This window comes from Ptychodera flava, chromosome 12 (genome assembly GCF_041260155.1).
Source record: "Ptychodera flava strain L36383 chromosome 12, AS_Pfla_20210202, whole genome shotgun sequence".
NCBI lineage: Eukaryota > Metazoa > Hemichordata > Enteropneusta > Ptychoderidae > Ptychodera > Ptychodera flava.
The window spans coordinates 37,862,390-37,883,096 of record NC_091939.1 but is presented as its reverse complement, the minus strand read 5'-3'; the positions used below and the strand labels follow the sequence as shown (position 1 = coordinate 37,883,096).

At 37.1% G+C, this 20,707-nt stretch overlaps 1 protein-coding gene across 1 annotated transcript; it reads right to left on the bottom strand.

Annotated features, from left to right (window-relative positions):
* Window positions 1-1,272: 1,272 nt before the first annotated feature.
* On the bottom strand, window positions 1,273-20,491 carry LOC139146304 (uncharacterized). Its single transcript, XM_070717711.1, has 8 exons — window positions 20,300-20,491; window positions 8,512-8,603; window positions 7,773-8,247; window positions 7,305-7,524; window positions 5,864-5,953; window positions 3,311-3,519; window positions 2,410-2,613; window positions 1,273-2,050 (listed from the first exon to the last, which is right to left on the bottom strand). Exons 1-8 carry the CDS (start codon window positions 20,489-20,491, stop codon window positions 1,745-1,747), a joined length of 1,788 nt encoding a protein of 595 aa, XP_070573812.1. The 3' UTR covers window positions 1,273-1,744.
* Between the last annotated feature and the right edge of the window lie 216 nt (window positions 20,492-20,707).

Genomic DNA, 20,707 nt, shown 5'->3' with positions numbered 1-20,707 from the left:
AATTTTATCTTAAGTTCATTACAATTCTAAGAATTCACTGAAGATGACGGGTTGTCGTAAAGTGCTAAGATCAAACTAATGGTTTCATGCCAACGAAATTACCGCAGGGAAAGTCATGTATGGGTCATGTAGGGGTCATGTAGGGGTCATGAAGGGATAAAGTGCCGGTGTCTGTAATGGACGGAGTATGGAAATAGTATGGAAATAGTATGGAAATAATATAGAAAAAAGGAAAAGAACACCTATAATCGACGATAACAAAGATACTCTGAAGATTAATGCATACAAGCATGCAATGTAATTCAGGAAGTGACTTTCTGAATGTTTCAAAGGAAAACGTGTACAGTTGCTGGCTTAATAGTGTTCTCTTGTAACACTGTGATTGCCACCACATCAACTCACCTTTCATTATTTCCAATCAAGAATCAACAACGTTTAAAAAAATAAAATGTTGAGAATTTGTCTTGCTGAATTAAAATTTGTTAGTATTCACATCGATATGTGTTGAACATAATCTCTTCAAACACAGCATTGCAAAATAGATATTTAACTGGACATTTTGCCTGGTGTTCACTATATTCGTAATCACGTATAAGGGGAAAGTCAGGTTACATTCAAAGATTGATAAGGATTTATAGCCATCGTGTTCAATGTTTGTGTTCATATTTTGGTGTATAAGACCCTATATAGGAATTGTTGGTTGAACATGTGATATTAAACGTATGAATCTTTTTCTTTCAAAGATTATGCCTTCTCTCTATAGGTGTACACAGAGTTTGTAGACTTTCATGTGTTACAAATCCTCAGAATTTCACTAAGCGCGTAATCCTTTCACCAGCGGTGTTTAATCCTCTGAGAAATGTTGGTCAGCCAAAGTCAGTAACTTTCGAACAGCTGGTAGTGTAAGCCAGTGAAACAAAAAGGTTGTAAAGTGCCGAAAACAGGACATAACTTCAAGTTACAACTGCTTGATAAACACGGATCCGTCAGTTTGTTTGACATGGCATAAAGATAATTCTCCACAAAACTGTAGTCGAGGAAACCACGAGACGATACATGTACTTTGCCTACAGTTTATGTCAAGTCTGGTGTACCATGCCTTATGTCAAGTCTGGTGTACCATGCCAATAATACAGGATGTCGCTACAGCTATGACAGGCTTCGTAACACATATTAAGGAACATACGTAAATTTGACCTATAAAGCCGTTTTCACGGCATTTCTGTTGTTAATAGTGAATGCAAGTCAAAAAACAAAAAACAAAAAAAACCATTTTCACTAAAAGCGCAAGGCAAGATTTTATTCCCATCCAAACGTTATACATAATTTTTGTGTTAGTCTGTTTTGTAAACAAACGAGAATAGCATTAAACATCTCACTGTCCCTTTACCGGTTGCCGGACATGTATCGCATCTATTGGGCAAAACACTATGGTCGTTGACAGTCCCCGTGGCTAACTCGCAACACCTAAATTTTGTCAGCTTTTAAAACGAAATTGATTCAGCGCATGTCTGACAGATTTTTTATAATGAAAGCATGGAAAGATTGTGTCAGATAACGAAAACACACTATCACTGCAACACTTTTATATCAGGGTACCATATTAGTTGTGAAGGTCTGCCAATCTGTTCAGGGTGCCATATTAGTCGAAGGTCTGCTAATCTGTTCAGGTAAGTCGAGTTAAAAGTTAAGACGATACAAACAAACAAACAAGCAAGCATGGAAACGAAGTCGGTAGGATGAATTAATCGGTTAATATGCATTGGTTTAGAGATGTTACAGTTCCTTCTATGGTAAACTGTGACGTCACAACATTGGAAGGGACTTGATGAGTTACTTGGTTTGGTTGTTGTCCACCCATATATACCGTATACAGACCTGGTTCAAGCACAAACTGATCAGTGTACACCGCCATCACACGAGGGAATATCTCTATATTGACAGTTACACTTTCGCTTGGTTGTATTTCGTGTGCACGATGAAATCCGACCAGCTGTAGCTTGGGAACTGTGACAGTAGCATTATGCCATTCCATGTACACTTGTATCACCTGAAAGATGAAATAAGGACAAGACTTCAAAATTAATACCGCATATTTTGGCTGGAACATTATCATGTTTCATTTTCATGTGTCGACTTCATTCAACATTTATGGACATAAATATTTGTTTTCACATACTATTGCTTACGTCATCTCTAGGGTTGTGTGAAAAGTAGAACTTACGTTACTATAGATGAAACGAGAATATTAATATCAGCAAAGACTTGAAAACAGCACAATACGATTTAAATCACTAAAACAAATCAAAGAGGGTCAATAAATTGATCGATCAACAGAAAAAGAGTACATTTGTTTTGTCTTTACGCGATCAGTTGATCATCGTCATCAAATAACAACGAACATCTCACCTCATCTCCAGACACGTGACCAACGTTCATCAGAGTGACTGGAACTTTGACTTTGTCACATGGTTTGATGACGGTGGGGACGACGGTTGTGTTGAAATATTTAAAGAAGGTGAAAGACAAACCAAAACCGAAAGGAAACAAAGGATCAGCGTCCGAATATCGATAAGTTCTACCCTGCATTGTGTAGTCGACCATTGGTGGAACCTGAAATAGCATATTTATGTGGAAAATTTGTTAACTGGAACTGTTGCCATAGCGACAGGGCTACTGATCGAATACGTTGTGGCCTAGGGGTAGGTTCATCAGTTCTGTCGAAAAGTAAACTGAATCTTCAATTAGAAATAAATATATCTAAACTGTTAGTACATTGCAAAACCAACTTTCAGTTGCCCGGCTAAGTCACCTTATCACTTTTGGGATTTGTTGTCACTGTGATACGATTACTCTCTTGAATCGGTTTGACAGAGTACGTTTTGACGTTACACTGTTTAAATAATAGAAACATTATCTACATTGTTAATTTGCAATATCCTCGACATCAGTTGATGGTTATCTGAGGATATGATACAGAACGTTAAAATCAAAATTTAAGATGAACCAAAATATTCACTGTTAGAGACATCGAAAAACACTACAAATATATATATATACATAATATATATATATATATATATATATATATATATATATATATATATATATATAGATATGATACAGAACGTTCAAATCAAAATTTAAGATGAACCAAAATATTCACTGTTAGAGACATCGAAAAACACTACACCAATATATATATATATATATATATATATATATAATATATATATATATATATATATATATATATATATATATATATATATATATATATATATATATATATATATATATATATATATACCTGTTGCATGGACCGTGGCCATGTCATAGGTAATCTTCCAGCAGGATTAGCGCCTTGCATATTGATAAACATTCTATACAAAGCTGTACCCGTTGCTTGGGCAGGTAGAAAACATTCCACGATGACGGAGACTGCATCACTTTGGACAGCCCACGATACGTCCAGTGGTCCAGCGTTGAAGAGTAACAAAACTAAAGGTTTTCCACCAGCTGAGAAAAATGTCATGTCAATATATCAATAAGGCAAAGTCTTATACCGTCCATAAATCTTTGCATCTCGATGCATCTGTATGCTGTCGCTTAATATTTCAGTTCCATAAAACACCAATGAATGACGTTATTTTTGTGTTATTTTGTTTTTATAAATCAATCCAGCATTAGAATTGCATAGTTTAAGGGGTTGCCATGGGATCGTTGACGACCCTGACAACGACCAAAATATGTCTCTCTGGTAAAACGATATTAATAACACGATTGGAACTAATTTGGGAAAATTGGATGGTCAGAAGTAATGTCGATTTAATCTGTCTGCAAATGTAACCTTATCTCCTTTCCTTTTTAAGTTACACATTTGGTTTTGTTCTGAAATTTGTAGTATTACAACGTTCAGCTATACGGCGCCTAACACGTTTGAGAAATTTGAAAAATATGAAGATCCAATTATCCCAAATAAGTTCCGATCGTATTTAGGCTGCGTTCACAAAAAACCGGTTAGGGGGAGGCTGGAGAGATTCAGGGGGAATTCGAAAATTTTGGGGGTAGGAGAGGGGAAATTTCGCTCTGCCTGTAGTGGGACTTTTAAATTTTTTGGTCCCCTTTTACGTTATACATTTTCCAATTCCAAGTTTTTGTAGGTAATTAAATGAAAAATTAATACAATTTTTATGTCATCCAATCGTTGTAATATTTGTAATAGTTTAAACAAAATCTACAACCACTTTGTCACATTTCGTGACTTTTATCTCGAAAAAATCTAAACATGTAGGATTGATTTGTCATACAAAGACCAAATCTGAGCCTAGTAACAGGGCAGAAGCTGCAACTGTTGATGAGTTTTGCAATATTTCTATGTAATATATCAATTACAGTTTCCGTACAGCATCCTCAAACACACAATATTCAGTTTGTCGACAAAGCTTGTATATACAAATATGTATAAGGTGACAGTCAGTTGTCAGTGATACAAAATGCATAGTACACAAACTCAGGCTGTGATAGCAAGCTGAATACTGGACAGTTTAACATGCTGCAGGGAGTAGAACAAGAATATAGTTGTATAAACTGAAAGAAATATTGTCAAAATTATCAAAGTTAATACAGCTACTCCCTACGGGCAGTGTCACTATCAGATACTGCCCTGCTACTGCAGTGTCACTGTCACTGCATACCTGAACAGTGACAGAGATAGCTCTTACTCTGATGTACATGGTAGTTGAAGAACAGATTGGTTCAAATGACGCTCATGACAGCAAAACATATTTGTACACAAGATCAGGCCAGAGAGCAACACATGGAAGACCAGGAGACTTTAACGGGGATTGCTGAATTCTGGCATATGGGAATAATCAAACATTAAAGGAAAAAAAATGGGTCATCATGCTTGATTTTCTAAATTTTCACATTCTCATCGTAGAATAATACAAAAGTAAAATTTGAACAGTAAAGACTAAATGAAAAAATATGTGGCTAAATGAAATTATTTATTTTTAACCAAATTTGCCATTAATACACCCAAAATTTCAGAGATTGAAACATTTATTTGATGGAATATTTTAACCTTCCAGTATTGTCAATTCATATATGTTTTTTACTTTTGAAACAAAATTTTGGTAGGTCACTGTGCTCAGTTTTTCGCAATACTATTAGCCAGATTCACAATTTGCCTACTCTCTCATGATTGTCATTTTGTGTGCTCTTCAGCAGGAGCAATTGACCTGGCCAGAGTTGGATTAACTCAAGTTAGCTTAGACTGATAAATCCAAAAAGTTCACTGATGCGTTTAAAAATGAATCAATTTAAGACCTACCCTTAGGAATATGACTTTACAAAATGCTAATAACAGGTAGTGTTGGTCATCTGCGAGTGGAACGGCGAGATACGTGTTTATTTTTTCTGCGCGCACATCCTTTACTGATATACAGGATTGTGATAGTGGGGGGACTTGAAAAATTTGATCATATAGAGGGGGGATTTGAAATATTTTTAGGGTATTGAGGGGGATCTGAAAAAAATAAGATATCAATCGCGATTCGTCCAGCCTCCCCGCAATCGTTATTTGTGAACGCAGCCGTAATTTAGATTTGAACTTCGCAATTGATTACAAAGACTGCCCTTTGACCCGTATTATATATTATAAGTTGCAACGAAAACAAGTTGTTGGATCGCATTAATAGTGCAAATAAATATTGTTGTCGAGTCTAGGATGTATTGTTCTTTGCATACAAAAGCATAAAATATCAGTGTTTTACTTTTAATACGAGTTAAAATCTAGATAGTGCAGGGTCTTTGTATGATTACACATTAACGAAGCAATGAAACGTCTTCACAAACGTACCATACTTGACTGCATCTTGTAGTAAGGACAGCTGTTTCCCTGGTAACGACAAATCACTTCGATCTCTTCCTTCCGATTCGACATCCGACCCTTATGAAGAGAAATAGCGGCGTTAGTCCCTGACGTATGTACATATTTCGAGAACAATCCTGGACAAAGCAACACAGCATAAAAAGCAACACAGCATACTAGGCAACGGTAATCGCTAGTTCTGTGATTTTGGTATTTCCAGTACCAATGTAAACTCCTGTAACTGAGTGTGCGCAGTCGCACAGCTACATTTCTCAAATGTCAATCTATTAACATATGTTGTTTGCTGCATTGCCGATGTCCGTAGCCTACCAATAACAGTTCACTCACAGACTGCGAAGCGCTTCATGGTGTATGGCTGACTAGTCTTTACAGGCAAAATCTAGCTGCATTTACAGCATGGGGGGATCATGAGAAGTATAGTTCGTGTGATGACACACATGATTGCACTGCTGTTACAGGGCCTGAAAATTTAATTTTTATCCACTTGTCCCCGGACAAGTAGCCTCTATTTTTCTACTTGTCCGTAGCAGAAACTCACTTGCCCTGAAAATTTTCCCCCAAAAAATGATAGGATCGAAACTTAATTTTTTTTTCTTATAAATCAGGTTAAGTATATTAATCTTTCGATACCTAAACGTTACCTAAACCGTTGTCAGCAGAGTAAAAATCAGTAAAATGCTTGGGTGAACTTTTTGTGCCCAGTGTGAGGGAAATACTTTCTTCAGAGTGGTGCGGTCTATTTACACATAGTTATTCATAAACATCTAAAACCGTGGGATAAGATCTCCACTTTCACTGTCTTTGTATAATCAGGCAGCTTTTGTGCAGTATCCGTCCCAAAGGAACACTTGGATGATATTGCACACGATGAAACCGCTAATGTTATTCTGCTGGTTTGATGTCCTAACAGTGTCAGTTCATTTAGAATCTTATTTTTTAGTTCAGGAATTTATCGTCTTTCAACTATAGATAATGTACGACTGTGCTCTGAGTAAAGCAGTGTACCATCTAAACCTCCTTCTATGTTTCTTGCTTTCTCGTCTATAGAGGGCTCTGACCATGGTTATTACCCTAGATCTCTTTGGAATGTCCCTCTTTTCCTTTCATAAAAATAAACGTAGAGTTTGTTAAAGCGCGTTTATGTGCAACAATACAGACGACTCAAAGAAAAACCCTAAGAAACAAAACAGTCACCCACAAATAACACCAAACAAACCTGAAAGTTGAGAATGTCTTGATGAGAAAGTTAAGCGAACGACAAACTGTTGATGCACTGCCATTTTTCGTTCGTTATAAATACTATAACAACAAAAAACCTAAACAAAAATGAATAATCAAAATAAAGTTTTAAAAGATATCAAAGAAGTTGTTCTACCGTCTGTGAACAAAGTAAATGTGTCATATTTACCTGTTCCCAGACAAACCACTACAAAATCAGCTTCATCTACAGCTGATTTGATTCTCAGACTATCGTAGGATAAACACTTAGGATTGTCACAACCAGCAGCATACGTTGTATTGATGGCCAATGGCGCCAAACCATGACGAGGTGTAACAGTAAAGTTATTGACAGCAGCTGAATAGTCACCGTAGAGGGCATCGGCGTTGTCGGCCAATGGACCGACTACCTGTAGTGTTCATTGTGGGAAGAGCAGGAGAGAAGATGTTGTTATACAAGATTTTTTCGTCAAAATTAAGGTACATCTATTGGCAATAAGAGTCCAGGATAGCAGTACTTTGATACGACAAGTAAAACTTTTTGAATCCCAATTTTCGAAATATTTCAGTGAAAAAATGTTATATCCGCCCTCCATTTTCAACAGTAATGCCACACGGATAAATTCAAACTAATACAATAGTTACTAAAGAATCTTACTGCAAGATTGTTTATTCTGTTCTTCAGAGGCAGTAAATGTCCGTTGTTCTTGAGTAGGACGAAAGTCTTTAACGCTGTCTTAATTGCCAGTTCCCGATGCACATCGCACTGTACCACAGAGAGATCTAACTGTTTGTACGGATTCATTTCCGGAGGGTCGAATTCACCCAATCTCAGTCTGGTGTAGAAGAGTGCTTTCACCCGTTCTAGCAGAGTCTCGTTTGATATTTTGCCCTCTTTCACACCTCGAGTAATATCAACGAAAGTTGGATGAACTCCGCCTCCCAATTCTAAGTTACAACCCGCATTGACCGACGCTATGGCCGTCTGCAACGCATTCTTGGTGTAATGATGCCTGGTGTATATATTTTTAATAGCACCGGCATCGCTGACCACATAACCAGTGAAGTTCCATTCCTTTCGTAAAATGTCTGTCAGAAGTTCACTGTTGGCACAAGCTGGAACTCCATTGATCCTAAAGTCAAATTTGGATTGCATGATATCAAGTCCTTTTCGATGACATTTTTATTGACGTCGAGAGGTTTTCATATTGGTAATTTATTCTAGGCTAACTATGTCACTTGTTGATTTAAAGGATTTAAATGTGATTCTGTCATAATTTTTGTCACAAATTTATTAACGGAAGTTAAACATCTTCAGTTTAAAATTACTTGAATCACACAAGAATAAAGCAAAACATAAACCAAACAAAACAGAACGAACATGAATTCAAGTGTACCTGTTGTAACTACACATCACACTGTAAGTCCCCGCTTTGACGCATTCATGGAAAGCTGGTAAAAACGTCATCCTCCAATCTCTGACTGACACCTATACAGGCAAACAGAAAAGAACTATTAAAGAATTATGATTCAGACAGTTCAGTTTCTATGACATTTAAACAAACATACACGTCAACCAGTAATCCAATATGATGATGGAACTGTTAACAGCTGCAGGGTTTGCACCCCTGAAAATGCGTATTTAAAATTAAAAATATTTTGTCAAAAATAATTCCTACGACCTACCTACCCTAATTTAGAAAACTAATATGGGATCGAAACAGCACAATTTATGTTTTGTTTGGCCTTATTGCCTTACAGATAACAGCGGTATTATGCGATCTCGCCGTTACTGACCGCAACGGAGCGTGTATAAATCGTCAGAGAGCAGGGAAATAGGAGGAATTGTCATAAAGATCCAGTCCTTTCCCTGAACTAAAAACCAAACAGAATAAGCGATCTATTCAAAATACCTTGTTGACAAAAAACTGCTTTCAGTTCGTATGGTCGGGGTAGGAGTCCGCAATTTTTTATCTTTTGCTTCTGTCAAAAATCAGTAGACCTCCCACTCAAAAAATGTTGTCAGGTCTCACAATAGAAAATGCGTAATATTTCATGAAACCCCTGCATTGTTGCTTGGTACAGTTTGAGTTTTCTGATGATTTCGCTTTGCGTGGTACAGCTATACCGTATACCCTTGCTGGTGATAATCTAGTTACAGCGTCAACAGATTAGTTACGTACCCTTCCATGCTTTGTCTCATTATGCAATCAAACGCATCAGATAATAGAGGTCACACACAGTGATAGAACTTTGCATAAGACTTTCGCAGGAAAAATACAAGAAACAGTGAAGGAGAAAAGTAAATCTTTACAAAACCAGTGCTAAGATGAGACCAAGACACCAAAGGTTGGTAGTATAAATCTTTATTGGCAATTATATCATAGTCAAACGTATTAACATAGAATAAACAATAGCAAAAAGAAACCTGTGCTGAGACAAAGACACTCCTACCCCCTACCCCTGGGGACGAATATTTTTGCTAGACCCTATGGACAATCCTACCTCGACTTATTCTTCACTAACATCACGTGAACGGCCCCACCCATGTTTCTATCTGTAGTTAGCAAATACAGACCACTCCGGCAAGTAAACTACTTTCTCCAGGCATAAAGTCTGCATTTAATTCTTGCAGGGGTCAATCTCTTGATCATTTCAGCGGTATTTACCAGCCACTGTTGCTATGATAAGGTTCAGTGTCTCATTGAACTGAGACTATCACAAGACAGTGCTAAGATAGTATACCCGAAATATCAAAGCAGTTTTAGGTGAAACTGAAACTGTAGGTGATCGAGATCCATTGAGACACACGAAGGACTTTAGTTTAGTACATTTATTGTTAACAATATGTGGACTGTTCATTTTCGTTGTTACAAGAATACAAGAATAATAAGATGACTCTATGTTGCCAATTCAAAGTAATCTTATTTCCTAAGGTACTAAAGATATCATTATCTCCCAAAAGTCACCCAGCCATTAATAGAATTGACGCTTTGCATTACCGTGGCTCTCCTGTACCTACCAGCTAATGTTTTTTTTCCACCGAAAAATGTTGTATGTTACCCAGAAAGAGGATAGTTACATAAAACCTACAATATACAGTCTCGAATAGCAAAAATATCACTTACTTTTGACTTGCTGATTGATATCCATCGTCCCCTACTGTCACTTTGACCGGACGGCTTGTTGAAATTAAGTGTTTGGTGTGTTTTCAAAAAATAATTCATTGATTGTCCTGCCAGAACTATTTGTATTGAGAGCGATTTAAATTCATCTCAATTTTTAAGAAGAAAACCTCAGTCTTAATTTTTCCTCTGTTTTAATGAATTCTATACTGCACAATAGTATTATATCAAAAATGCCTTCTAAAAAGAACCTGCTGTGCCCTCGCCACCAGTTCACTTTCATTGTTTCGGACCAATATTTGTCGACGAAGACAAGCAGTTGGTTTGGAAACATTGCTAAGTGACAACCAAACCGTCTGTCAAATGCGAGCTGACGTTCTTGGAGTTTTACTTAGCATTGTCACAAAGACAATGTGCATGCCCATAACTTCGATAAAACAACAACAATGATCGTTGTTGTTTGAGTTCGGCAGGGCGATTCAGTGGAGAAATTCTTTACTATCGGACGTGTACATACATTGTGAAAACCCTTTCACTGATTTGTAACTGATTAGTGATACTTAGCATGTTGTACTGCATCCCTCTGATGACAAAATCACTGTATTGGTGCACCAACGGTTGGAAAACAGTGAAATTATTCTGGAAACTTCGTTTCGGACTTCTGTGTTATTGCCTTAATGTAATTAGACCGTCGTCAATGTCAAGTTGACTTTGTCGTTGTCCCTATCCTCATCCCTTGTTAGAATTTTCTTGTCAATGACAACAGTACAATGCACCCTATCATGTTCAGGCTGAGTTGATAAACTAAATACTTTGTCTCTCACATGCGTGCTTACGGGAATAGAACAACAAACTAAATAGCGAAGAAATTGCCAACAGTTACAGCTACTGCACCCTCGAAGGTCTAAGATTTGATGATGATGAGGGAATGACAAGTCCTTCGATTATCGACACGTCATTAGCTGCAACTTTGATACATTTCAGGCAGAGATGTTCTGTTTCTAAAGTACATTTTATTATTCTGTTGCCATAACATGACGAAATGCCAAGTGTTCAGCTTGTCAACAACGACGGTCTGTATGTATATGATCCTTGTCGTACGTTCTAATCTGGATAAGATGTTTATTTGTTAAGGGACATTAGCTGTAACTTTTGACTAATTTTTCACTACTCTGTTTTAATGTATCAACTACAGAATTTTATTGTAATCCGATAATCATGACCAATGCCCGGTGTCCTGCTTGTGGCTTTTGGTTTGTTTTCTGTTTCTTTGCGTTTTTTGGCTTCTTTCGCCTTTCTTTGTATGTTTGGTCTTCCTTTTCTCGCCCCGTCTCCCGCTTTTTCGTTTGTTGTCTGGGTGCTTTCGTTTCCTCTTTCTCGTTCCGCTCAAAGATGTCTGTAATGTATATCGTGTAGACAGAGTTAAATGCTCAGTTTTCAACTTACTTTTACGGTTAAAAACGGATGAGTAATTTAAATATATCTTCCTTAAACGTGCGGGGGTGTGGAGATACAAGACAAGACGCCAGGTATTTTTATGGCTTAGAGAGAAGTCTTTCAACATTTATTTTCTCCAAGAAACGCATTCAACTAGAGATTGTGAATATATTTGGAAGAATGAATGGGGTTACCAGGTGTTATACAGTCACGGCTCGTCAACGTCAAAAGGAGTAGCTATTTTGTTTAACAATAATTTTCCACTGGTCATAAATATTTCATGGAGTGATGACGAGGGCAGATGTATCATCTGTGATATTACTGTAAATGATCGTAGGCTTGTGTTATGTAATATTTACGCACCGAACAATGATCAACCGTCATTCTTTGAGAAAGTGTTTGATATTTTGGAGGGTCAATTCCCTGAAGGAGAGCGTATCATTGGAGGCGATTTCAATTTAGTCTCCAATGTTCATCTTGATAAGAAAGGTGGGAACCCATCCACTCATTTTCGTTCTCAAGAAGTTATTCGCCGTAACTCTGAGTTGTTTGATTTGAGCGATGTGTGGCGGGTATTGCATCCAAACACTCGTAGGTATACTTGGAGACAGAAGACGCCGCCTGTTCATTGCAGACTAGATTTTTTTTGTCTATTAGTTTAGTGAGTCAAATGATCAAAGCTGACATTAGCCCAGGCTTCCGTACTGATCATTCACTCATTTCTATAGCTTTAAAAATTGACAATAAGATACGTGGTCCAGGATTTTGGAAATTAAATTGTTCACTTTTGAGTGACATTGACTATGTGAGTACCATAAATGCATGTATTGATGAGACCAAAAATATGTATGCGAATGACACAGATGTTGACGACCAACTGTTGTGGGAAATGATTAAATGTAACATTAGAGCAGAAACAATCCAGTTTGCATCAAGGAAAAGGAAACAACAGCGTATTTTTTTGTCAAATTTGGAAACCGATCTTACTGAACTTGAGAAAAAAATCATACAGGCTGATAATACACATGATTTAGAAATTAAGTTGTCAGAGAAGTTATTAGAGCGAGAAAATTTGCTAGATTACGCTACCAAAGGTGCTATGATTCGCTCTAAAGCAAGGTATTATGAGGATGGAGAGAAAAGCTCTAAATATTTTCTGTCACTTGAAAAGCGTAACTATAATAACAAGTCTATCTCAAAACTTTTGTGTGATGATGGATCCTTTATAACGGATCGAAAGGGAATTTGGAATGAAGAGAAAGACTTTTATAAAAGCTTTACTCAACACATAGCAATTTGGAGAGCTGTTCAGACCAAATTATTGAAGATTTCTTACCAGATATTAGTGACATACCCAAACTGAATCATGAAGCCAAGCAAAGTTGTGAAGGTTTGTTGAATAAGGAAGAACTGTTGTTTACTCTTAAATCAACAGAAAATGGGCGTTCACCAGGTACAGACGGTATTCCCGTTGATTTCTATAAAGTGTTTTGGAATTCCATTTCTGACCCTCTCCTGAACTCCTTAAATTGTGCTTTCTCAAGAAACCAGCTGTCTATCTCACAACGTAGAGGAGTCATCTCTCTCATCCCGAAGAAAGACAAAAATCCATGGTATTTAAAAAACTGGAGACCAATCTCCCTGCTGAATGCCGATTATAAACTTGCTTCGAAAGCAATTTCTTTCCGTATTCGTAAGGTCCCCCTGTCAGTTATCAATACTGATCAAACTGGTTTTGTAAAGTCTCGGTATATTGGAGAGAATATCCGCACTCTCATGGAAATAATTAACTTTGCGGACAAGGAAAAAAATTCCTGGATTAGTATTTTCTGTTGATTACGAGAAAGCTTTAGATTCGCTTGACTGGTCTTTCCTTTTAAAGCACTTAAGTATTTCAATTTTGGTGATTCTTTAATTTATGGATAAAACTTTTATACTCTAACCCAATGTCATGTGTAATCAACAATGGATGGACTTCCGAATTTTTTCCTATTGAAAGAGGAGTTCGCCAGGGCTGTCCCCTGTCCCCATACTTGTTTATTATTTGTGCTGAACTTTTTGCTGCAAAAATAAGGCCCAACTTGTCATTTAGGGTATTGTAATAGGTGATCGTGAACATAAGATTTCACAGTATGCAGATGATACAATTCTTTACTTGAATGGCACTGAACAGTCTCTTAATGAAGCGCTTTTAGTTTTGAATAAGTTTGAACAGATTTCTGGTTTGAAAGTCAATTTTGACAAGTCTAAAGTTTATAAAATTGGTACCTTGCGTCAAAAAACTATCAATTACAAGACGACATGTTCTGTCACTTGGTCACATGGCCCAATTGAATGTTTAGGTGTCCTTATCCCTCTTAGTGTAAAAGAAAATGTCTTTGCTTTGAATTATGAACCAAAAATCCAGTCAATGAAGATTCTCCTCAACATATGGTCAGCCAGAAATCTTTCTTTGAATGGCAAAATCACTATTTTGAAAGGTCTTGCATTGTCAAAACTTACTTACCTTGCTTCGGTGTTACCCAATCCTCCAGACAATATTTTCCAAGATTTAGAGCGTATTATTTTCAGATTTATTTGGAATAATAAAGGTGATATAATAAAAAGGACCATTCTTATGAATGGCCAACAATTTGGGGGTCTGAAAGCTCCAAACTTCAGAGCGATTTGCATGGCCATGAAAGTTCGATGGGTAAAAAGACTGATTCAGATGGAAAACAATACCCCAATTAAGTTGATTTATACCCATCTTTTGTCCTCACTTGGTGGTTTATTTGTTTTTGATTGTAATTTGCATATTCGTCATATTCCTAATTTTTTCAAAGCTTATCCTTTTTTACATGATATTACTTATACTTGGTGTAAATTAAATTTTCAGAATAATGTAAATCCTCAGTCGGATTTTATTGTGTGGAACAATTCTTATATTTTGATAGGTGGAAAAACAATTTTTTCAAAGAAACTCAATGATTGTAATGTAACTTTTTGACAGATTTCATTAATGAAGGTTCGGCTATAGATTACAATAGTTTTAGGTTACGACACAATGTACAAATTAATTTTATTACTTATTTCGGTATTGTCAAAGCTATCATGGAATACAAGAAGAAATATCATGTAAGCATGTTTTACCCTTTATATACATGCCATTCAGAATTTCATATCAATGTATTTAACAAGAAATGTTTTGAATTTATCCATCAATTAATAATGAAAGATTTTGTTTCTATGCCAGAAAAGACTATGAATTTCTGGGCAAAGACATTTGGCGAGTTTGATGTAAAAACTTGGAAGAAAATTTTCAGCCTTCCATATAAGTGCACCATTGAATCAAAAAGTAGAATTTTCCAGTTCCACCTTCTACATAGAAATATTTTTACCAATGTCATTTTAAAGAAATTAGGTAAAGTGGAAAGTGAGCTCTGTAATTTTTGTCTTGAACGTCTTGACTCTATTTTACATCGCTTCTGGTTTTGTCCAATCGTAGCATTCTGGAGAGAATTTCCTGTATATGTTTTCGATGCTTTCAACATAGATATTCAACTCGATGCCATGTCAGTCATTTTTGGTTATGATTTCAATGCAAAGGATATTCTTTTAGAACATCTACTCATCCTTGCGAAACAATACATTCATTGTAATGTCAGAACCCCAAAGAGATTAACAATTGGTAACTACACGAGAGTGGTCAGTACAATCAAAGAAGTTGAACACAATATAGCCTTTAAGAATGGAACACTTGAAAAACATAGAATGAAGTGGAAATGTTAGTTTTGTGCTCTTTTCTTCTCCTGTGTCTGTTTTTGCTTTTTGTCCTGTTTGCGTTTTTCTGTCCTTTTCTCGTTGTGTTTTCTCAGTTTAAATAAATAAATAAATAAAAAAACAACAACAACAACAACGACGGTCTGTATGTATATAATGATCCTTGTCCTATGTTCTAGTCTGGATAAGATGGTTACTTATTAAGGGACATTAGCTGTAACTTTTGACTAATTTTTCACTACTCTGTTTCACTGTATCAGCTACAGAATTTTATTATAATCCGATCATCATGAACAATGCCCTGTGTCCTGCTTGCCAACACAGCCTGTATATGTGAAATGACCATTGTTATTGTCGATAAATGTATATTCTATTCCGGACCTGAATACAAATTTAAACAATAACGATGCAGATTATACTCATATAGGGTATATTTATGAGCTAAATATTAGGAATTTCTCCCATGGTTCAGGGATTCAAACCAGTGACTGCAGATGATACACAGAACAAACAAAATTTAAAAAATGGCCAAAGTTACAGCTAATGGATCTTTAATATTGAGTCTAATAGTAACGATTCTGGTTGTATTAGCAAGGCTTATACCTCATTTTTAAATATTTTTGGTGGAAGAAGGAAAGAATTATATTCTAGAACAAGAATCATTAAAATACTGTTGAAAGTTCCTGTCATGTCCCTTTAATGTTTTCATGTTAGATAGCCTTTCATGGACTTTGCGTACGGAGCATCGTGGGTTCTATATCAGGAAAATGTGTGGCCTGTTGCCGGCTGACAGATCTCCCCATCCACGCAATTTACAAACGGAATATTGTCTACTCTTTGTCGGGTACACTTGGCACCTGCCTGCTGGCAGCCATCCCAATCCATGCACTTTTACTACGGAATGTTCTCGGCTGTTTATCGGGCAAACATGTCACCCGCCGCTGGCTGACAGCCATTCCGATCCACGCAGTTTGCCTACGGAATGGTCTCGGCTGTTTATCGGGCATACCTCTCGCCTGCTGGTGGCTGACAGCCATCTAAATCCACGCACTTTGCCTACGGAATGTTCTCGGCTGTTCATAGGCAAACCTGTCGTCCGCCGCTGGCTGACAGCCATCACAATCCACGCACTTTTACTACGGAATGTTCTCGACTGTTTATCGGGCATACCTCTCGTCTGCTGCTGGCTGACAGACATCACAACAACGTACTTTGCCTACGTATTGTTCTCAGCTATTTATCGGGCACACCTGTCGCCCGCCGCTGGCTGATAGCCATCCCAATCCACGCACTTTTACTACGGAATGTTCTCGGTTGTTTATCGGGCATACCTGTCGCCCGCCGCTGGCTGATAGCCATCCCAATCCACGCACTTTTACTACGGAATGTTCTCGGCTGTTTTTCGGGCATACCTGTCGCCCGCCGCTGACAGAGAGCCATCCCTATCCACGCACTTTTACTACGGAATGTTCTCGGCTGTTTATCGGGCATACCTGTCGCCCGCCGCTGGCTGATAGCCATCCCAATCCACGCACTTTGGCTACGGAATGTTCTCGGCTGTTTATCGGGCACGCCTGTCGCCTGCCGCTGACTGCCAGCCATCCCAATCCACGCACTTTGCCTACGGAATGTTCTCGGCTGTTTATCGGGCATACCTGTCGCCTGCTGCTGGCTGATAGCCATCCCAACCCACGCACTTTTACTACGGAATGTTCTCGGCTGTTTATCGGGCATACCTGTCGCCCGCCGCTGGCTGATAGCCATCCCAATCCACGCACTCTGACTACGGAATGTTCTCGGCTGTTTATCGGTGCACTGGTCACTTAATTCCTGTGGCCCGACTTGGAAGTCCGCGCCACTTTTAACGGACGGCATTAAAAACGTTCAGGATTACCGAACACATACACATCAAGCTTACATCTCATCTACTCGTTTCCATGGTTCAAGAACAGTACGAGACTTCTGTAACTTCTATCATCAAGGCCGTCAACTTTTGCCTGCGGCCGCACATTAAAACCCCCGTAGTATAGTACCACACTTACACATCTCTAAGGCAATCAGCCCGTTAATTTTTGCTGACTCATTGAATGCTAAAGTTCGTTTTAAAAAGAAAACTAATGTAAATTGATGTTAGGCAGGTGTAGATTTGTCAATCTGCGACAGATATAGGCGCAGAAAAAAATGGTATATTTTTGTCTGTATTTAAGCATATTTTGACTTGGATGACTCAGCAAAAAGACGAAGAATGACACTAAGGCCGAACAAAAAAAATTGTGCTGTTCAGATAACCCGACCTAGCTTTTGTTTACCTGCCGACCCTGAACCTTTAAGAGCTACGTAAACACGGAAGTAAAAAAAAAGAAAAAAACCCCTAAAATCACGCGTCACGGTGGCACGTTCATTTATTACTTGGCATTTGATTTGCTCGAACGAGGATGTCTTTTATGTTTTTTCCTTTTATATGTATTGTACATTGTTCTGGAAATGTTGTGGCCAGTGTTTGACTTCCGTGAAGCCCTGAAAAATGCATATTCAAAAAGAAAAATATTTTGGAAAAAAAATTCCCGCCGACCTACCTACCCTTTTTTTGAAAACAATTATCGGAACAGCAAGTTTTTGCCTTTTCTTTTGCTTGTTAGATACGTTATGTTGGGAAATTATATAAGTTTGTATGTCCGTCTATAATTCCAAAAATACAGAAATCTTATTTGGATCATTTCCATTCGAAAAAATCGGAATCAGCACAAAAAGTTTGATCGCTGCAAGGTGAACTCTACCGTTTTGGAAATCCAAAGGATTGCCAGACGGGGATAAGATCGCACAGCAAGTGACTAAGTGCGACATGGTACTGCACTGAAAGCTGCCGTTAACTTTGTCGTAATATAAGGGAGCCGTCATTATTTACGGCCTGGGGGTCGGAGGAATTGCTTTAGAAACTCAAAAATTTCGAGTAACTCCCCGCCAACCATGACGTGTTTGAGTATCCCCCTCTCTGCTACAGAAATTTTGAGTGACCCCCCAAAAAAAACAAAATTGGGAAAGTTAAATATCTATACAGTAAAATGGTTTGCTGCTGCGACAGGCCCTGATTAAACCCAGACAAAAAAACAGCTGACAACACAAACGATCATGTACTCTTTTACTTGTAATAATTCATAAAAATTGGAGAATGTAAATTTTTTAAAGAAATGAAAAAGGTATACTTATGGGTTTCTTTGCATGGATTTTACATTTTTAATACTGATGCATTATAGCTCAATTTTGTATACAAAGCAGTGTCCTTCCAAAATCTTAACTCTTAAGAAACAATTTCTTTCAGCACGTTCAGGCAGAGAATACTCAAATACTACTGTCAGCTGAAGCATCAACTTTCATGCTGGAAAAAAAAGGTTCAAGCTGAGCTAGTTTTAAATGTCATATTAATATTTACTCATCAGATAAGCAGACCAGCCTTTTTCTGGCAGTCTTTCTAAAATTTTTGTTTGTTGACTAGCTGTTTGCTAGTCCTTTTGCAGCACATTTCTGGTAGTCTTTTGAAACTGTTCTTTGTTGACTTTTGTTTGCTTAGTCCTTTTGCCAAATGGCTTGACAGTATTAACCTTGTTTTTAATGTTTAAAATGCTTTTTCACATTTAAAGTATATCAACAGCAAAAATCAAGATAATGGAATTTACAAACTGTAGTTTTGTTTGCCTTGTTTCTTGTAAATCAACATTTAGTTTCCTTTAAAGTATTTATGTGTTTTCTATTTAACGTTCACAAGAGTGAGATACATTTTATATCAAAAATCATTTATCTATAGAATGCATTTTATGCATTTTATTAATTTATTGCATCAAAACGTTGTTTCTACTATACTATGTTTATCAAGAGATCGCCAGTACTTGTGTCAAAGAAGACAGAGTAAAAACTATACAAAGAAAAAAAGGATTGAGATATTATTAAACTTTACATTTTTGTTCAAAGATACAAGAATCTGTATCGCTCAGGTATTTGAGGAGTTTATTTTCCTGCAATAAAAGATGGGTTTGTTGTCAAGGCATTCCACTGGTTTTAAACTTTATAGAATCAGAATTAGCTTGCTTTACACATTTTCCCCTATCGGTAACCTATACAATGTAGAATATAGAAAGCAGACGTTTCTCATGAATGATCAGGCAAGTATATCAATCTTTAATCAGGAAATACTGAAAAATGTACTCAGTACTAGCCTCTAACATAAGGCTTGCCACGTCGAATAGCTGATCATTCTCGTCTGAAGATCACAATAACGTGAAACACATAGTGTCATGAGATTTTTATTTCTACTTGAAACCACCTGTATAATGATATATATATATATATATATATATATATATATATATATATATATATATATATATATATATATATATATATATATATATATCTCATAATACAGGTGGTTTCAAGTAGAAACTAAAATCTCATTACACTATGTGTTTCACGTTATTGTTTCACGTTATTGTGATCTTCAGACGATATATATATATAATATGTGTGTGTGTACATATACCGGGTATGAACATACATATCTCAAGCATACATATTGCTGTTCTTTACTATTATTGTTGTATTAATTCATAACTTCATTAAATGCTTCAGTACATATCAACAAAATTGAGTAGCCCCTCCTTGTTCTCCACTTTTGAGCACCCACCTTGTAGCTTTCGATTTTTTGAGTGACCCCTTAGATTCTTCCGAACCCCCCCAAGGCCATAAATAATGACGGTTCCCTAATGAAGTGTATGCCTGCATATGCAGGCCGTGCGAGTGTGGATGAATCATGCGAATGATGCCGGTACATAACACATTGCTTCAAAACGAACAATTCACAAAATACCTTCGCGTCAAATGAAAATCTTGAAACTGGGATAGTCTCAGGACCGCCGTGTACGTCGAAATGTTTACAACCAGCATTAGCGATGACGTAACGTGGATGGTCACCTTGGAGACCGCGTACAAAATGTTTAGATAATTCACCACTGAGAAAGGGATCCTCACCATAGGTTTCCTGTAGGAAATAGTGAACCATGGCCAATTATATCATATTATATTCATTTTGTAAAAGAACACATCAATGTGTCATCATATTACACTGAAAATTCCGTGACATTGTCAGGCTAACGTTAACGTGTTTCCTTGCCAACATATTGACGAATGAAGTAATGATAGTATTAATTATTAGTATAACTGTTAAGTTCTCTTCTCTCCATCATAGTTGAAATGTTCTTATTGATTATTCTAAATA